Source organism: Pomacea canaliculata, linkage group LG1, assembly GCF_003073045.1.
Source record: "Pomacea canaliculata isolate SZHN2017 linkage group LG1, ASM307304v1, whole genome shotgun sequence".
NCBI classification, from domain to species: Eukaryota; Metazoa; Mollusca; class Gastropoda; order Architaenioglossa; family Ampullariidae; genus Pomacea; species Pomacea canaliculata.
Genome location: NC_037590.1, coordinates 7,629,826 through 7,649,201, shown reverse-complemented (window position 1 = coordinate 7,649,201; position 19,376 = coordinate 7,629,826). Strand labels below are relative to the sequence as shown.

The 19,376-nt window shown below is 42.4% G+C and overlaps 2 protein-coding genes across 2 annotated transcripts in view; one reads left to right on the top strand and one right to left on the bottom strand.

Moving 5' to 3' along the window:
• Window positions 1-4,958, top strand: part of LOC112565405 — a 25,172-nt gene extending 20,214 nt beyond the window's left edge. Inside the window, exon 2 of the mRNA XM_025240846.1 lies at window positions 252-4,958. Within this exon, the coding sequence (XP_025096631.1) occupies window positions 1,162-2,208 (1,047 nt within the window). The 5' untranslated portion in view covers window positions 252-1,161 and the 3' untranslated portion in view covers window positions 2,209-4,958. The remainder of the gene's footprint in view (window positions 1-251) is intronic.
• LOC112553666 lies at window positions 4,807-19,376 on the bottom strand. The gene is made up of 15 exons (XM_025221034.1): window positions 19,145-19,376; window positions 18,465-18,651; window positions 17,990-18,242; window positions 17,654-17,778; window positions 17,289-17,412; window positions 16,883-17,068; window positions 16,194-16,313; window positions 15,772-15,907; window positions 9,388-9,571; window positions 8,089-8,341; window positions 7,701-7,825; window positions 7,445-7,568; window positions 6,677-6,862; window positions 5,753-5,872; window positions 4,807-5,346 (listed from the first exon to the last, which is right to left on the bottom strand). Exons 1-15 carry the CDS (start codon window positions 19,218-19,220, stop codon window positions 5,209-5,211), a joined length of 2,337 nt encoding a protein of 778 aa, XP_025076819.1. The 5' UTR covers window positions 19,221-19,376; the 3' UTR covers window positions 4,807-5,208.

Genomic DNA, 19,376 nt, shown 5'->3' with positions numbered 1-19,376 from the left:
AATAGTTGTAAATCTGATATAATCTTATCCTTTTATCCAGCCTTGGGAAATGCTTTGAGTAAGGACGTTAGAGCCACAGTAAATATATAGACAAAAAGCCAGGAGAATGTGATTTCAATGAAAGATGGCGAGAGGGAGAGAATGAGTCATGGCGTGGGTAGAGCAAATGAAAGAGAGAAACACGAGAAGGGTGCGTGTGTGTGGAATACTCAGTCTCAGTCTCCGGCTTCTTCTGTTTCTTTTCTTTGCAGGCGGGTAGATACAGGCGCCTGGTGCTGGCACAACAACAGCTGTCATGCTGGAGGCAGGTTCCTGACACCGAGCCAACGACGACTCCACGGAGGCCGCGAGGAAGGAGTGAGTGCAACAAATTCCTGGAGATTATCAACAAAACTGCCAACTTGCTCTTGGAGTTTCCATTTTCATACCTTCTAGAACGATGAACGAATTCATAGACACAACCTCCTAACAGATCTTTTTAGCAATTTCCGATGAAAGAGTTGCTGGTCCTGATTTATTGAGAATTTAGAAAACTTGGCAAGAGTTGAGCTCCGTGATTGTTCTTAGCAGGATCAGAGAATACAGAAAATGCTTTCTTTTTTCAAGAATATATTTGTTGTAAGGTTTTGAGTTTTCAGAGACTGTCAGTGAAATTTTTCTAAAATTACAGTCCGTGGGCCTCGAGGAACACGAAATCACTGAGGCAGGCAGGTGGAGGATTGTGTTGGCGGGGAAAATATTCGTGTTGCCTGATGCATTGTGATGTGTTAAGTGTGTGTTGCCAACAGATATGAGCAGACTGTCTTCCATGAATGCTGGAATCATTATGCAGCATTACTAATTGGACAACTATTATTTATTAGAAAACCATTACTATAAAGGCTAGAGGATCCGGAGGAGAATCGACTCCTAAGCCATTATTATAGTCAGCTTCTTCAAGGTGAGACCGCAAGGAGTAGATTATTTTCAGCATCGTAGAACTTCAAGGAGCTGGAGCTTTAAGATTACAAGAAGGTGAAGCCATAGCAACACTTTTAGCCACTTCCGGTAGCGTTCTCCATCTACCGACCAGGGAGAGAATGACTGAATGAGTGCTAGAGATCGTCCTGTTTGTTGTTTGTCCAGAAGGATTTAGCCAAGAGATTGTGTCCTCCATACAGGATGGCTGGCAACTTGTCTAACCCTCGTGGTGATTTATCATCTCGGGTTCCTATCATTGTGGTGGAAGGTCCAGGTAGCACAGAACAGAAAGACAAGAACGATAACCCCCAAGCTCGCAACCCTACGTCACGACTTCCTGTGCGGCCTCGGAGCTTCGGCCAGGTCGGGGGCATCCTAGGAACAAACACAGACGGAGGTTCGCGAGCTGGAGAGAAAGAGAAAGAAACTTCACTTTCCGGAAGTAACAAAGGGAGACAACAAGGGAAAGAGCACACCATCGGGTCTTCGCGACCGAGTAGCGTCAACGTGGACGGAAGTGGCACGCTGCCTAGCAGCCCGACCAGCAGCGGCGCAGGAAGCCCCGGATGTAGTGGCAGTATGACGTCACAAGATAGCCAGGATTACGACACAGTTGCTTTCCAACGCGACGGTGACAAAAACGATCCAGTGCCCATCCCCATTTGGGATATACCGGCCATGGATTCGAACCCAAGACCTCCGAGACCACCCAACAATCAGAAACCTGCGCCCTCGTACGACGACTGCAAAGTGACCTTCTCCGGGGCGATAACCCCAGAAAAGCCAGAAAAGCGCCCCCTCCCTCAAGACAGCCCGTCGAAGTGTAAGATGGAGGAGTGCGTGTTTGATGTCATCGAGCTTCAGAAGGACTCCACGGGCAAGGCGCCGAGTCCAGTGCGAAACGACGTGAAAGATGGAACGAAGAAAGAAGAGAAGGTGACGCCGTTCAAAGCCATGAGTGACATCCCCAACACCAACTTCGCCATCGCCTGCATGGTGGCCTTGTGCTTCAACCTCCCCTTCGGCATCCTGGCCATGTACTTTTCCCTCCGTGCCGTGCGCGCGTACCAGGAGGGGCGCCACGACATGGGTGAGAGGCGGAGCCGCTTCTCCATCGTCCTGAGCTTGCTGGGCATCACGATAACGACGGTCATCATCTCCAGCGTCGTCCTGTACATCGCAATACAGGGCCAGAAGCGCATCAGCCGACACCGCGCATACCAAAGTAAAGGCGGCCTCAATCTCTGACGACCCTCGGACGCCAGCAGAGGACGACTGAGATGTCTGATGCCATGTGACCGCCAGCAAAGATGGCGATGAGGGACTGTTTAATGTTTGTTGCCATGCGCACACCAGGACTGGAAGCCTAAATATCTGACGATGATCTGATGCCCGGCAAGGTGGGACATGCTCCATATCTGACGCCGTTCAGATGTCAGCCAATGGCGAACCTTATATCTGACTCCTTGTTCTCGACCAATCTCTGGTTCAGCTGGTTGCCGCAGGACTGGAGACAGACATGTTCTGTGGACAACATTCGCCATTGTGGTTGTGTCGATGACCATCTGTTCCTCTAGTGGCCTTATCACTAAGTGCTTACGAACTGTGCTTGGAGTGGAATATGTTAATGACAGTTACACGTGTAAGACCATTCTTTCAGACAACAGATCCGTTTGAATACCTGTCAACTCACCTGTAAACCTCGCCTTCCTTAAGATGCAATGACAGGAGGAGGGTCAATGATATGAAGAGTTGCACAGTCAGTTATAGGATAGACATCAGATTCACATCACGTGTTCCTGTACACCTGTACTTCTTTCTGTTATTGGAGACTGGCCATCCTGTGAGACACTCCATGGACGAGCAAGTTACATAACTGAATGTTTGTAACATTAGAGGAACTGTCAAGAAACATTCTTCATATGTTTGAACATTATGTTCCGGGAAATATTTCTACGGCGAAAAGAACAAAGATGTTCTACGTGGAGATGTTGCTGCATGAATATTTTTCTTGTTTATTATCGTTTGCTGTGTGGGTTTGATTCAATAGTTATAATAATACTAAATTCATTTGTTTTGGCTTAGTTTGGCAAAGTTGACTGAGATGCTGTTCGTGGAGTGATGCTGTGGCCAGTCTGATGTGTTTGTCGTGAGAGGTCGCCACTAGTAGACGTGTAGTCTGTAGTCATAGACACTAATAAGTGCCTGATTGTACAAATACTGTTCATGTATTCACTGTCACTTTTGTTTGCTCGCACAATGTGAAAGAATTTCAAGCCTATTCCAGTTTTGACTTATGTGTTACTCGTTACAACGATCTTAGAGAGATAACTTATTGTTGATCTTACAATATTTTTTCCTACGCGCTTTCAAAACCTCCTTGATGGATGGAAGTCAAGCGCTAGAGTTTGTGAATGGCATTTTCTGGTTTCTTCATGGCTCCCATGCATCCGATTGGAAGGATGAGATACCCCAATGGCCAAGAACAGATCACATACAATCAAATATTTTGCCACGACATCTTCCTCGGCGATGTCCTGGGTCTTGTTAACATGCATTAGGAGTAGAGAGTTCTTTGTAGATTGGATTGTGAAAAGTGTCGAAATGTGGAATAGCCCGAAGTTCAAAAACAAACTAAATGTGTATATATGCAACAGGTAGATGGTTCGTTGTCTAGTTTGAAATGGCCATCTGCTGGAAACTCTTCTCCCTAAGCCAAGATGTGTCCATATCTCTCGCTTAAGTCTGGAAGATACAGTTATCTCTTTGGTGCAATTTTCAGGTTAAAATTAAGATTTTTTTTCTCTGAAGCACGGATCTGTCGATTCTTGTTTTTTAACTTCCTGTAGACTGGAGAGGAAAATGGACCGTTTGACATCTGTGGAAACGAACCATGAAGTGCGTGTGCGCGCGTGCGAGTTTGGGTTCGAAGGAGAGGTAGAAAAAGGGAGAGAAAAATTTTTTTTTTTAGGAAAGGATGAGTGAAAGAAAGAGAAAGAAAAAGGATGAAAGATTCCTCACAGTATTGATGTGTAACAGTTTCATATAGTCTGTCCTCTTTGATGATAGTTGTTGTACGTGGTTGTCATGTTTACTAAGCAGAGGGCGCAGTGGACAAGAACTAGGTGGTCATTCTTACTTATGGTCATCGTGTTCACCTGACCACCAGGGTTCGCTTGCAGGAGGTAGTTGTGCTGACCACATTATAGAGTGCCTTAACATTGCTTTGTTCTAACTGGCAACTATTATTTCCCGAGAAAGCGATTAGAATTGATAGCCAGGAAGACTCAGACAACTAAGGTGTGTTCGTTCATATCTGTACAGTGATTCTAATTTCTAATATCTTTTTGTTACTATATATCTTATTTGCCTTGCTATTCATTTTCGACACTTTGGAACACATTCAGAGTCTCAGTTTTTGCTTGCTTAATAACTATGAAGAATTTGTATCATCCTCTACTCATGTCTTGTATAGGTGTGAGGATTTTTGCATTACAAAGTTTTCAGTATAAATACAACTGAATTGAGAGAGTACAGGTCTGTAAAATGTGGTGACCTATTTCAAAGATGAAAAATATTAGTAACATTAATGTGCTTGTCATGTTTTTCTTTCTGTATTATGCGTGTTCCACTTGTTATCCTACAGATGATGAGTGATCATTGTGATTTTCAAACAGCCACATAAATCAGTTTTACATCAGCCAAAACTTTTCCTTCATCTTGTTCTTTTACCTTTTTTCCATCTCTCTTTTTTCTGCTTTCCATAAATTAAAAATATCCATTGATCATAAACACGTGAATGACGATTTCAAGAAGAAAAAAAAAACAGATACAAGTTTCTAGTAATGCAATTTCAATTGTCCACTTTATTTTGACTGTCATTCTTGGAGTTACGATGATCGTAAATATTGCAGGAGGTCAGAGATGTTGTGTGCTCGGAGTTTTGTGAAGGGACAAACGCTTGCCTGTTCGTTACAGCAATAAAAATGGAACACATCCACATTTGTACTTGTGTGTATGCGTGTGTGTGCACGCCAGTGAGTACAGGAATCATCATTTGTTTATCTAAAACATTCGGTTATTTATCAATATATTAACAGGGAGATAAATCTGTGTTTGAAGGCAATGTCGATGAGCCTCATTACTTTGTAAGGAAGCTGGCACCCTGTTAATATGCAGTGTTTATAAATTTACATAATTGGAATCATAGTTAATGACTGTTCCGTGTTTCTCTGTGACATAAGATCCTCACAGGGCCCGACACTCCTCATCAACTGTGCGTAAGAGAGGGTAACGTCCCTTGCCACAGAAAGTTCCAGAGAAGTCGTCCTGATCCAGTGTCCAGAACATGACACCACCCAGATTCATGCTCTTGATGTACTGCACCTGAGTGGACAGAGACCCCATACACTGTAGTACACAATGGAGGCAATGTTTTGTTTGTTTACTGCAGCTGTAAACAATCTGTACTGAGGCTACTCCCGAGGTAAAATGTATCAACACGTGTCTTTCTCTCGCAGTGTGTCTGTGTGTGTTATTTCTCCATCCATTAGCTAGGCAACAGCAGGCCAATCACCAGAAAACTGCTTTTCTCACCCGTATATAAATACTTTTTTATTTAGGAAAGGCAGGAAAGGAGAAAGTTAATATCATCCGGGAGATAAAACATATTAAAAAAAGATTTTAGCGGGAAATTTCACTATTTCGCTGTCATTTGTGGCATTTAATTTGATGTTGAGTAGTAATTATCTTTTGCAGTCTTGTTTTGTATATTCACGCGTGTGAGCCTCACCTTGGTTCTAATGCTGTCCTGGTCATCAAAACCAATCCACTGGTCATTCTTGACCAGATAGGGAACCTCCTGCAGGGTTGTATTGACGAGTATATCAGCGGTCAGCACTTGGGGACAGATCTGGAAGCAAAAGTCCAGTGTATATATATATATATAAGTAGATATTATATATATACACCAATGGAGCCGTAACACATACAAGATTGCTGACTCATGGCACACATTTTGGTGACATTTATGAAACATATGAAAGGCAATATAGACGGACGGCAAAGTACGGTCACCTTTTCTGACTTTTTCTCTTACTTCCTCTTACAGTGTGACTTTCATCTACCTGAGACACGGCTACAGAGTCTACCTAGCCACAATATTTATCATAAAATTTATTATAATTAGCTTAAATATGGAAAATGTTTCATAAATTATGCTAATTAAGGCTAGAGAATGTTTAAATATAAGTAAGATAAACTGCTGTTTAATGACCTGCTGGAGAACTTTTGCAGCTAGGATGCCAATGCTAGCTAAAATGAAAAGACTTTAGAAGGACTTGAGGCTAAGGAAAGCGCCTACGACTAAAAGTTAAATAATAAAAAAATGCGAAATTGGAGGTTCAGGAGGTATTGAAGTCTTTATTTACGCCAATAACGGAAAACAGTTGGGGCCGTCGTACTGAATGGATGGTAAGTCATTGCCCTTGGGGTAACTTGAGTAAAACAAAGACAAAGTCTTGTTCCCGAAGTTAAAAAGCGGGATCCAGTCCCGAAGAGATAAGCGATAGCAAAGATGCCTTGGGATAATGAAACAAAGTAATTGTAAATGATGTCTAGGTCGCACATTCTAACTATGAAAACAAGAAGCTTCTTCTTGAGTTGATCATTTAGCCCAGGGGAGACGACCTACTCTCGCCGTAAGTGTACGACTGACCTCGTAGTAAGCGAGAACTCCTGGCTCTCTGGTGAATGGTCCTGCCAGTCCAGACGTGTTGGCCGGGGCCCCGATGCTTGTATTTTGCGAGTTGATGAGAGTGAAACTTCGGCCATAGGCAGGAACCGCAACTACAAGCTTGTCTGGTGATGCCCCTTTGTCTAGCCAGTAGTTCACTGACCAGTTCTGTATTTTAAAACCCACACACAAAGCGATAAAAAGAATTAAATTCAATATAATATTAAAATACGAGAAACGCACAATAAACAACGGATTTGAAGCTATATAAAAATAAAAAATGACATCTGGAAAATATATATTTACTTCAGCACGAAACACTGTCTGGGTCACAGCGACCTCCTCGCGTTTGATTCGTTTCCTTGATATCTTTCGACAAACTGCGGGCATCGCGATTTGTTTTTCTTGAACTTTCGCCAATGTATAAAAAGATAAAAGGGAGACAATCTGTATCTGAATCAGCTTCCTGCTTGAGCTTCACTCCCCCTGGCAGGAAGTGATTGGCAGTGCTTTCTGTTTTCTTTCGTATATTTATCTACCTCCTCTGATTCTCCGGATTTAAGTGTTTATTAGTCCTTCACTATTTCCCCTTCCCTGTTTTTTATACAGTTGTTTCTCTCAAGCATAAACTGTTAATAACTGTGATGTTTGCGAATAACTTTACATGTATTGTACATATAATGAAGTCGGGGTTTTCTCGTTATTTTTTTCCTCTAAATCATGTCACGTGGATGTCATGGCGCCACTTACCACGTTGAGAAACAATTGACTGTCAATCTCCTCCGGCAAGGAATACAATGGACTGTTCTGTCCTGTCACACCATCCCACGGTCCATGGTAGTCAAAGGCCATCAGGTTCATGAAGTCTACATTTCTTTCAGAAAAAAGCAAACGGGAAATAAGATTCTTAAAGAAAAAAAAAAACACATGACAAATGGCATCAGAATAGAAAGGAGACAGGTTCTTGAGCGAGAAGTAATGCCACACGGCGATTGTCGAGAAATACCTGGAAATAGCTGGTATGTCGTAGGCAGCATCGATGATGTCCTTACCGGCGGCAACAGCAGCGGTCAACAGAAGACGTGGCCGGCCTGTTGTCTGCCCCTCTCGCTCAAACGTGGACATCACTTCCTGTCAACAAGGATGAGACTTTGTCTGACGATGTATTTGATGTGTAATCAGCTGAGTCCATGAGTTGTTGTACTTGGGTATATTTATCTTCAGATGTTTACAGTGGTAAATGTTTACATGGGTGTAAACAGTCAGGCCGACAAACAGGTAATCACACAGACAAGCAGTAAAACGATTCAGACATGGCTGTTGTATACATGTGTGTATGTATATATACGAAGATTAAAAGTACGTTGACAAACAGACTACAGGTTGCTCCGCACCTCTAAAAGCAAGACAAATCGTCCCTTGTCTTCGGGTGGACTTCCTCGGGCTGCCGGGTACTGCCAGTCAAGGGCAAGGCCGTCGAAGCCGTGTAGTCGGAGGTACTGGACACTGGAGTTGGCGAACTCCTGTCTCCCGGCGGCTGTGGCCACCATGGCGCTGAAGGGAGCAGACGACAAGGTCCACCCGCCCACAGCCAGCAATGTGGTCAGGTTCGCATTCTGTAGCTTCAGGTCATTGACTTGACGGTACCTTGACAACCAGAGAAGTGGGTAATTTTGGACATTAATTTTTCAGTTTTCGTTTAGGCATGCAGTCGGAAATATGTTTGTTTATCATGTTGTTTACGGAGTGGGAAAAATATCCAGTAAATGTGGTATAGCATTCCTCTGTCCTGGGACTTGCCTTCCCAAACGCTACCATTTTGTGAGATTTCTGTATAAATTTATCATATCTCTCTCTGTCTCTTTCTTTCTCTTCCCCAGGGAATACAAACATTCTAGTTAAATGCTACACCACACTGTTACTGAGATAACATGAGTGCACACATACTCCCCACCACACACACACATACACACTCCTTCGTCAACATTGAGAGAGAGAGAGAGAGAGCAAAGAGAGGGAGAGGGCTGTGAATTATTCAAAACATAAACTAATGCCCCATCCAGATCTTGTTTCCTTTGGCAGATGGTCTGTTAAAAAAAAGTCCGCTTGGCACCTGCAAGCATTTTGTCTTTTTTTTTCTCCTTCTCTCTCTCTCCATTGCCCTCCAAAGTCTGACAGATAACACAACATTTTATGCCAGGCGCTGCCACTTACAAACTCTCGGCTCCAGCAGGAACTTGACGACCTGACGCCCATTCTAAGGAAGATGGAGAACAGCAAAACTCAGGAAATGAACCACTCACTAATACTTGCCGAATGTCTGTCTCACTTTGTTGCCTTTACCTCCACTTTACCTTCAGTCTATCACACATGTGTCTTCCATTCCTAACCACCACTCATGTACCCTAGTCTCTCTTATTTACTCACACTTATCTTCACATTGAGCCACTCACAGTACTTACCTCCTGTCTGTATCACAATCGTCTGGTGCCTATTACTAATAAACCTCAACTTCAGTCATGAACTAAACAATACTTGCACGCTGAACCACTTACCTCTCGCTTGCCTCTCAGCTGCTCGTGCCAGCAGTTTTTGACTAACACTTACCTCCGACCTCTGTGCCAGACAGCCCCCTGACATCCTCAAGACAACATCAAAGGATTTTTAATCATTCAATGGAGATTAACACTCACAGCCCGGTGCTCCAGACCGAGAGATCGTTCCACTCGACTGGCGCCAGGTTGTTGCCCTGCAGCTTGGCGAAGGCGAAGATGAGGTGAGTGCAAAGGTTGACATCGATGTTCGCTGGGAAGAACCTCCCCTGGTCCGGTCGGTACTGCGACCAGTTGGTGTAGTAACACACTCGCCTCCGACATGCTGAGGTTGAAAGAAAACGGATTCATTCATCTATCCACGGAGGCTAAACAAATAATAATTCATCGCCAATTTAATCAGAACATGTCGGGAAGAGCAGAAAATTGAAACATTAGAAGATAAAAGAATAATATTCTAAGTTTTTAAAAATCCTTGTCTCCCACTTACTTCCTCACTCACAAGATTAAGTTAACAAGAAATACAGAAAAAAATAAAAAACGCAAAATATAATTTGCATAATTATTTGAAAATATAGCATCATCATCAGCGATTTGTGAAGGTAGTTAAGGTATTTAAAATAAAGCAAGGTTAGCCAAGCCAACTGTCATCCACACACGTACACACGGACCTTAGTCATTCATGCGCACCGACAAGAAACTCATTAATTACCTGTGGCGAGAGAGAGGCACACAAGAACTACAGTCAGGTGAGCAAGTTTCATGTCGACTGCACGCAAACCTTTAGACAAGCTTCACCTGTGCACCTGAACTGTCTCGTCCTCTCGTCCTGAGGAAGGGGGCTTAATATACCCTGTGCAGACGGCACCACCCATCACTCCTTTTTTTTAAAAAAAAAACAACATTAGCCTCCTATTGGTTATCTCAAGCCCTTCAAAGCTGTTTGTTAGCAGGAAGCTCATCATGTCCTGTGTCGTCAAGCGAAGATCCATTGCCGACGCCCATCCCTGGCGGTGTCAGGAGAATTTAACACCTCGCACACTGAAAGCACTGGAAACCTTGAAGTTAGAACACAACAACAGTAGCAAACAACAACAACAACAACAGGGAAAGGTATGTAAAGGATTTCAGTTGTAAGGTTTGAAACGTCTGTGCACCATCTTTGGGACATTAAATCAAATTTGTGTCTTTCTTTCTGGAGGACGTCAGACGTCTCTCTCTCACACTCCCTCACACACACACACACACACACAAGCACAGACACACACGCGCACACACACACACAGCATATCCTGAGCTTATTATCTAGCTATCACACCCCAAAAATATAGATGTTGGCCAAAGTTGTAACATAAAGAGGGCATGTGATTCATAATTAGCAGTTAACGGGATCACTTTGGGGGTAAATATGTTTTTCTATGAAGAGAATCGTGGTTGACAGGAAAGGAAAGTACAATCAGACTATATATATATATGTGTGTGTTTATTACATTCATGTTGTGTTTGTATGCACCGTGTGTAATTGAGCGTGTATGCTCGCTCTATCCCTCTGTATCTCTGTATCTCTGTATCACCCTGTGAGGGTGAGTACCACAAGTCCGCCACACCCACTAATTACACTGTCCTCATATTTCACCTCATCCGTCTTCTCAGTACATTGATTTTTTCGCAAAGTTGTTTTTACATTAATCACCACAAAATTTACACGATGTCCTTAATTATTACCGCTTTAATTTTCAAACCTGTTTCTCCCTTGCAAGCAGGAGACTAACACAAAACACATTAGTCAGCAGAACAACAACAAACATCCAAATGAGGTCGAATGGCATAACTGTTATTGTAATTAAGACACTAAACGTGTGTACAAACAGAAACCATCTGCTACAGCTCACTCCCTGTAAATCTTCATTTACATAGAAACTCCTCCTATCATCAGAAGAATTATTTTCTCCCTCACACGTCACGTGTCTGTTTTAAACCGTTATTCTGACCATCCTACAACACAGTTTCCTTTCCTTGACTTTCCCGACAGCAAAAAATAATCAGGTTTCGTCTTACATCATCGAGTTGCATTCAGTCGGATTTAAAATTTTTATTCCGCCCACTCCCGTCTCTATTTTCTATTTATTGTCTCAGACACGATCGCCGACACCAATCCCTGTGAAACCCCTGAGATAATTTTTTAAACATCATGCCCTGGTTAGGATAAAAATCACAGGATGAAATGTTGGTGAGGAGACCCCCGACGACCACATTAAAAATGAATGAACAATTGTGTTCTTTGAAAGTCTGATACAGAGATGAGTGGTACTGAAGCAAAAGGATGTACAGTGGAACCTCGGTTAACGAACTTAATCCGTTCTGGAAAGCTGTTCGTTAACCGAAATGTTCGTTATCCGAAACAATTTTTTCCATAAGAAATAAAGGAAATAGATTTAATTGGTTCCCAGCCCCTGTTGACTCGCTATTATTTGAAAGTTACAGGCTATATATATATAGGTATTTGTTTTAATGAGAACAGTTATAATACAATATAAATGGAGTTAAATAAACATAAAAACATTAACGAAAGCATTTAAACAGAAAACTTGCCGTTTTGACGGCGTGGTTGGAAACAGGTGTGGGGAGGAAGGGGTGGAATTACTGCTTTGATTCCCCTCTCCATGAGCACACGTGACATTATAAAATCGGGGAGACTTCCCTTTTCTGTAGCTTTGAGGTTGAAGAAAAAAACTTGTCCAGTGTCTGTTGCTTCTGCCTTTTTTTGTAAAACTCTTCGGTAATACGACATCACATTACGACAGACGCATGCCACCTTCATACTTTGAAATCATTTCCTTTTTCAATTCATTTGTTGGCCGCGTCCTTGTCATTACCTCACTACTATTAATTGCTCTTAATCTTCTTTGGAGCCATGATTGAGGATTATCTTATTAAAATAAAGCACAACAATCACTAAATAAGAAGGATGCGCACAGGTAAGGAACGACTGATCGTAACTGTCTCGAGCGCGAATGATTACATGCTGGTCGGTCACGTGTGGTTCACGTGGCTGTTCGTTATCCGAAATTTTGTTCGCTATCGGAGACAAATTTTTAACGAAATTTTTGTTCGTTATCCGAAATTTTGTTCGCTATCCGAGACAAATTTTTAGCGAAATTTTTGTTCGTTAACCGAAAAATTCGCTATCCGAGGCGTTCGCTAACCGAGGTTCCACTGTATTCAGGTCCGGTCTTCCTGTCTCTCACACAACGAGACACGTGGGCGCCATCTTCATCCTTCTCACCTGTCGCCACCTGCCCGCCTTCACTCGCTCTATGTGAATAAACAGACGAAATTCTAAAGTTACCGATTCAAAGATTTAGTGTTCTTAAACCTGTTGACACCAACATCTACATTTCAAAGGGTGGAAAAGCCGCGGAGTTTCCACAGTTTGATTAACTGCAGCTGTTGCGAGTTTCTTGCCCAAGTCTCGTTGATTGAACAGAAAGTGATATTCCCATGACGCACCTCGCGAGATCAGGTCGTTTATTGCAGCCTCTCATATTTTTTCCTAGTCATTGTAAGAGAATCATTTCAATATTCCTGTTTCTAAATTATAAAAGGTAAGTTCAGAAGGTTTATTATAATTATGTGTAGGACCTTGCTCTAGTGGCGACTGTCATAGCAGGAAAAATTCATATTTTCTGCAATGTTTTCTATCTTCTCTCTTTCCTGTCTTCATGGTCCCCTATTCCGGATAATGAATATTATCTTTCCCTATTTGTCTAGTGAAGAAAACCCGAACAAACAGCGAATAACACACAACAAACAAACCCAAGAAACACTTTGTGCAAATGGCGGCTTGAGGACTTGATAGTTCACTTGATGAGCTTTTTGTTGCACCGTGTGAAGCAGCCTTAATGGATCCTGTTGCACTAACACAGGTCAATATAAACATTACTTATTGTACGAGGGCTTGACAAACATCCGTGTCTGACAAAAAAAAATCATTTAAATATAATGTCAATAATAGCAACCCTAAATAAATGTCACTCAAGTACTGGTCACATGTCTCCCGCCTTCAGCTCGCGTGTGTTTGTGGGACACAGTGATATCCGTTATGCCAGGGTCTGTCAGAAATCATGTGAGAAACTGGTTTCAAGACAGAGTGAGAAAGGCCTGAAGATTAAAAGCATTTCTCTAAGGTTTCTACATAAGATGAACGGTACTCATAACAGAATCACACACACATTCCCTTACACACGAGGGAACACACTCACGCATTACAGGGGCACGTACACTCGAAAAAGAGCTCCGCATACACATTCAGAGGGAAATAAAGCCACACACACCCCAGAGAGAGAGGGAGGGAGGGAGAGGGAGGGATGGAGAAATAAAACACAGTCCAGAGTATCAAGGAGTGAACAAAGCACTCTTGTTGTGAACTTCAGACATCACAGACACTCCTACTCAACTCACATTCAACCTGCCAGCACTCATTCAAAGTTTTTAATTAATGGCAGACACCTGTAGTCCCATGTCAACCACCGTCTCTAGCCACCAACACACACATACAGACACACAGACACACGTGCACACATGGCATGGATAGCCTACACGCGTGTAAGTGGTTGAGGTCAGAGGTTGAGCTAATAATAGAAAGCGAAGCTGTTTTTCCAGTAACAGCAGTGAGAAGTATACCTGACAATGAGGATTGTTGATGACATACCCACCAACACACACACTCACACACACACGCACATCCACAAAGCACCAGTTGAATTGCTGATGGGAAAGGGAGATAATTTGCGAAACATCTTACAATCGCTGTATTAACTCCCGTTGGTTTATAGGTAAGAGGAGACAGACTGTCACAGATGGCGCAAACCTATTGGGAGTGCCAACAATAAAATGTCTCTTTGTCATCGTTTTTGCCTTTTGTGTCATGCGCAGGGAGGGACAATAACATATCAAAAAATAATAATAATGAAGAGCGATAGTTATCACGCTCGTGCATGTCCCCAAGTAACTAGCGGGCGAGGCAGTCGAGCAGCTGACCTCCCGGGGGCATAGTGGTTTTTTTTAACTATTCAAATAGCTTGTCTGAGGTCTCGTATACTCAAACTTTATTATTCAGACACAGAGAGATCAGCAGCCATGAGGCCACAAATGTCCTCCGAGTATTGGCCTCAACATGTCCATTGACTGAGAACTTCTGTATTGTATCAAAGTGTATTCATGATATCAGGGTGTTCGACCTTTCATTATCATCCATGTAGGATCACACCTCAAAAATGGAGAGGTATAATTAGATACTAGGAACACATAATGTTTTGCTACGATCGGGACATTTGTTAGCAAACAATCAGACCTGAAGACCTATGCAGGGGCTTGTATTGCAGTGGATAAACATCAGTGTAGAAAAGATTGTATCTCACACCACACGAGATGTGACACGCATTCACATCACAAACTCTGCACGAAATGTAAGCTCTTATCAAATCCTATGCCCGTTATTCATCTATATTTATTTAAAACACAGCTTGAGTCTTTTACTCTTTTGTAATGACAGATATGTACATGGGCAAAGCCTTATGTTATAGCCATTAAAGGTGGTGGGTGGTTATAGAGAAGGTCCTAGGGGAGGGGTGGGCAAACTTTTATTTTTGGAGGCTGGCCTCAAAATTCTGTTTAAAGTTTTGCGACGGTCCTGTAAAATAATAATAAAAAAACCACACACACAACAAACCTAGTGATCACGGAATGGACAACAAATGAGTTCAGAAAGGCTTTCATTTACAGAATTTATTGTATAAAGTGAATCTGTTTGAATTCGCTCATAATAAAACTTTAAAACCAGCCCTCACAGACAAATAGTGATCTGAACACATTCGGAAAATTACTTGTTCTCACAAATCGGTGGTCCAGTCCTTACAGGTGACTCTGTTTATGTTTGCATTTCAAGGTAAAACAACAAAAACAAACAACGATTAACGACAACTCTAAGCATACAAAGTGCAACTCTGTTTACTTCTTCCGACCTTCCTTTCTATACATGTATAACATATATGGCGCCGCTTATTTCTAGCTTATTTCAAAAATATTGTCTGAACTAAATACGTTTTATGTAAATCTGTTAAACTTACAATTTCTTGACAAAAAGACGATTCTAGTCAAGATGGATCGTTGGTAGAATATCTTATTTTATGGAGTAATGGTGTTCATGTCAGCAAGTAGAGTTAGTCTTTTAATCATATTTCTATTTCTTTTCAAAAAGAATTACGCATTCTGATGCAGGGAAAATTTTCAAAAAAGTTTTTTAGAATTGTTCTGTATTTTGAATATCAAAATCTCCACCACGTACACCTTTCACCGCAGTTTTTCTCTTTAGATTATGATGTTCATTGTTGTGTCCAACATCTTCATCCATACTAGGGTCCGCCGAACAGAATAAAAATGGAGCTTTCGTGAAATACATTACTTTTGGAATTCTGGTGTTGCTAATATGTGAAATATAGTCCTTGAATTGTTGTTTCCTTTTTTATGGGGCTATACACTCCTTGTGGACTGTTGTTATGAGCGGATAGGGTCCAGAGCCACAGAAGGATCCAGAGAAGTCGTCATTATCCAGGGTCCACACCATGACACCACCCAGCTTCCGGTTCTTTATGTACTGCACCTGAATCACAGGCACACACATACATCTATGTGAATAAAGTAGATGTAACAGTGTGTGTGTGTGTAGTACAAATTTGAAATTTCGCAGTTATAGACAATATAAATATCTTTTTTCATCCCTCTGTATATCACTGTCGGTGCTCAGGTAAAATTCTGGTTTGTGTCACCGAGTGTCCTTGCGTCTCCCAATGTGTTTTTGTTTTTTTATCTCATAACTACCCTTGGCATTGTTATATTACATGGTGAATATCCCATTACTACACGTGGACCTCACTACATTTAATTACCTTGATTATGAGGCTGCTTTCATCATCAAAGCCCATCCACTGGTCGTCCTTGACGAGGTAAGGCACTTCCTGCTCCGTGTCGTTGACAAACTTGTCGGCAGTGGCTATCTGAGTGCAGATCTGATACACAGAAATGATACTACAGTTTAGACAGGAACGTGGGAGGAGAAAAGCCTCCTAATCCTTTTATTTTATTTTTATAAACTGAGTAAACAAGTGTTGCTCTTATTCAGTTGCAGTTTATTGTTTTTCTGAAAATATTTTAATGGCTGTGCGGTTAAGCCAGGGGAAACTAAACAAAATGAAACAGACCCGAAAATATTTATCTATTTCTCTTATTTCAAAGTAGTGACATACGGTTGGACGGATAAAACATAATGTAAGAACAGGGAGGGAGAGTTACATACACTGGAGTATACACGTTAATACTTTTAACTTTGTTCTTCCACTTCCTAGTTTTAATATACGGTACCTTATCTAGGTTGTCATGTATCAGTGTGCGAGTGTAAGGTTTCCTAAAAATAATTGCTCTAGATGAATTCCAATGTCTTTTCATCGTTTTCTCTTCTTCAGGCACTTTGATAGAAAAGATTTTTTGAGTAACGTTGAAAAGATAAACTTTTTCTACCCATTGTTATGCTATGGGTTCACCCGTGTCATTAAATTAAAGACAGGACGGACTAGTCTACCTCATAGTATGTCAGAATTCCACTCTCCCGACTGTAGGGGCCCGGGTGACCAGGTCCATTGGTAGGGGCACCGACTCCATTGTCCTTTTTATTGGCCAGCGTGAAACTCCGACCATAAGAAGGTAAACCGACCACAAGCTTCTCTGGTGATGCTCCCTTGTCCAGCCAGTAGCTCACTGACCAGTTCTGTAACACACTGTATCATATCAAAACCTTGCAGGCATCCACACCCAAACAGAATAGCATCTCAATAATGTAGTTAATTAGCAAGAAGAGTAATTAACAACAGTTACTGGATAAAGCGCAGTAACGCCAAAAAAAATCCGTGATGCCAGTTGTTATGTCTGTCTTACCGACAGCTTGTGGTTAGCAATGCATTGCCATGACAACAGCCTATGCCACTTACCACATTTAGAAATCGTTGTGCTCCTATCTCGTGGCTCAAGGGGTACAGTGGGCTGTTCTCACCGGTGAACGATTCCCAGGAGCCGTGGTAGTCGAACGTCATCAGATTGAGAAAGTCCAGCGTCCTTGGTGAAGCAACAGCATGTACAGAAAAAAGTTCTGTTTTGTTATCCATCAGTTCATCTATTCAAAAAAGCAATTCATACAGCTCTCTTCTTCAAGCTTTCTGCATCTCTGTCTACAAATGTTAGTACGCTCAAAAGCATTCCTCTGCCACACAAATCTGAATTCGTGATTTTTTAATTGTGGTACGTTCTCGCGCATTCTCTTTCTATCTACCTCACTCCTCTCTCTTGATGAACATACCGAGAAATGGATGGTATGTCATATCCAGCATCAATGTTGTCCTTACCGGCTGCAACAGCAGCGGTCAGCAGAAGCCGTGGCCGGCCTGTTGTCTGTCCCTCTCTCTCGAAGGTGGACATCACTTCCTGCAAACAGTCCTTCGCTACAGAGTGGTGGTGCTGCTCAAGGCCACATTTTAATTGTGAAAACTTTGGTTTTCAATGGTTCCTAATCAGTAGGAGCAATTGAGACACGCCCACTAACCGAGGCAGATTCAGAAAGACAGACAGAAAACTGAAAGAAAGACGAAGAAGAAGAGAACGAAAAACACGAACAATCGAAAACAAAATATTGTACCTGCACCAGCAATGTGAAGCGCTGCTTGTCCTCAGGGGGACTGCCACGTGATCCAGGATATTCCCAGTCAAGGTCCAGGCCATCAAAACCGTATTTTCGTAGGTACTGCACACTGGAGTTGGCGAACTCCTGTCTCCCGGCGGCTGTGGCCACCATGGCGCTGAAAGGAGCAGACGACAAGGTCCACCCGCCCACTGACAGGAGAGTGACCAGTCCGGGGTTGAGGATCTTGAGGTCATTGAAGCGTTCGTACCTGTTCACAAAAGCTAGTTCACTAGCTGCTTTTATTCATCCCTTAAATCGTATCTCATTTTATGCATCGCTTCTTTTTTTTCTTCATTATTTTTTCCTTTTTACCTTACTTCTTTCTTCATTTACCCGCTTCGTTTTTGATTATTTTCTTCACATTCTTTCTCATGTCTATACTGCTCACCCTGGAAAAAAACATGCCCAAGATACAGAGAGTGACACTCACAGGCCTTTTAACCACGGAGTGCTGATGTCGTCCCACTCGTAGGGAGCCAGGTTGTTGCCCTGCAGCTTGGCGAAGGCGAAGATGAGGTGAGTGCAAAGGTTGACATCGATGTTCTCGGGAAAGAACTTGCCCTGGTCCGGCCGGTACTGCGACCAGTTGGTGTAGTAACACACTCGTCTGGGACATTCTGGAACAGTTTTGTGTCACCATCATCATCGTCGTCGTCGTCGTCGTCATCGTTATCGCGCTGTAGTATATTGTTTATAACTGGTTTTGCTTCAAGGTTAATCAGGACAGACGATGTATCTGAACACGTGGTTTTCTTTTAAAGTGTTTTATCTCATGTGTCGGAACAAACAAAAATCCATTACATTCACGCTCATCACCTGACTGTCGAGGTATCTGCTAGCTACAATGGAAAACAGTCAGCGACTATGTGATTTCACTATGACTAAGTGATTTCACAGCACCATTGCTGCAGAAAGCTATTTTCAAGAAACCCTTTACATATTCGTAATGAAGGATAAAGTGACAAAAAAGATATAATATAATAATAAGTACGTGAGTCATTAGGACTGCATTTGAACCTGCTTTCACCCTCGACTATACGCAGCCAGGCGAACGAACGTATCTACGTGCACACAGGTAACCCGAGGCAGTCTGAGCTCAACATGCTTTACCTGAAGCTGAAACCGCTGTCAAGCAGAAGATGATGACCAGCTGAAGCGGCTTCATCCTTCCTGCACTTGTGCACATCCTCTGAGAAAGCTGGCGGATGCGGTGGATGAGAGGCTCGTGACAATATTTGTCGAGACGAGGAAGGCCTTTGACGGAGGTTAGAGCTTTTCTTCTCCTCTACTCGTGTTTGCCCTCGTGTGTTGTCATCTGCCTGTGTGAATCATTGTTCGCCCA

Excerpts from the sequence above, each read along its gene's own strand:
- LOC112553666 (XM_025221034.1), bottom strand. The coding sequence starts at position 19,220 with ATGTGCACAAGTGCAGGAAGGATGAAGCCGCTTCAGCTGGTCATCATC. Across the intron at positions 17,779-17,989 it reads GCTTCACATTGCTGGTGCAG|GAAGTGATGTCCACCTTCGA; the intron begins GTACAATATTTT and ends GACTGTTTGCAG. Across the intron at positions 6,863-7,444 it reads GTCAATTGTTTCTCAACGTG|AACTGGTCAGTGAACTACTG; the intron begins GTAAGTGGCGCC and ends TTTAAAATACAG.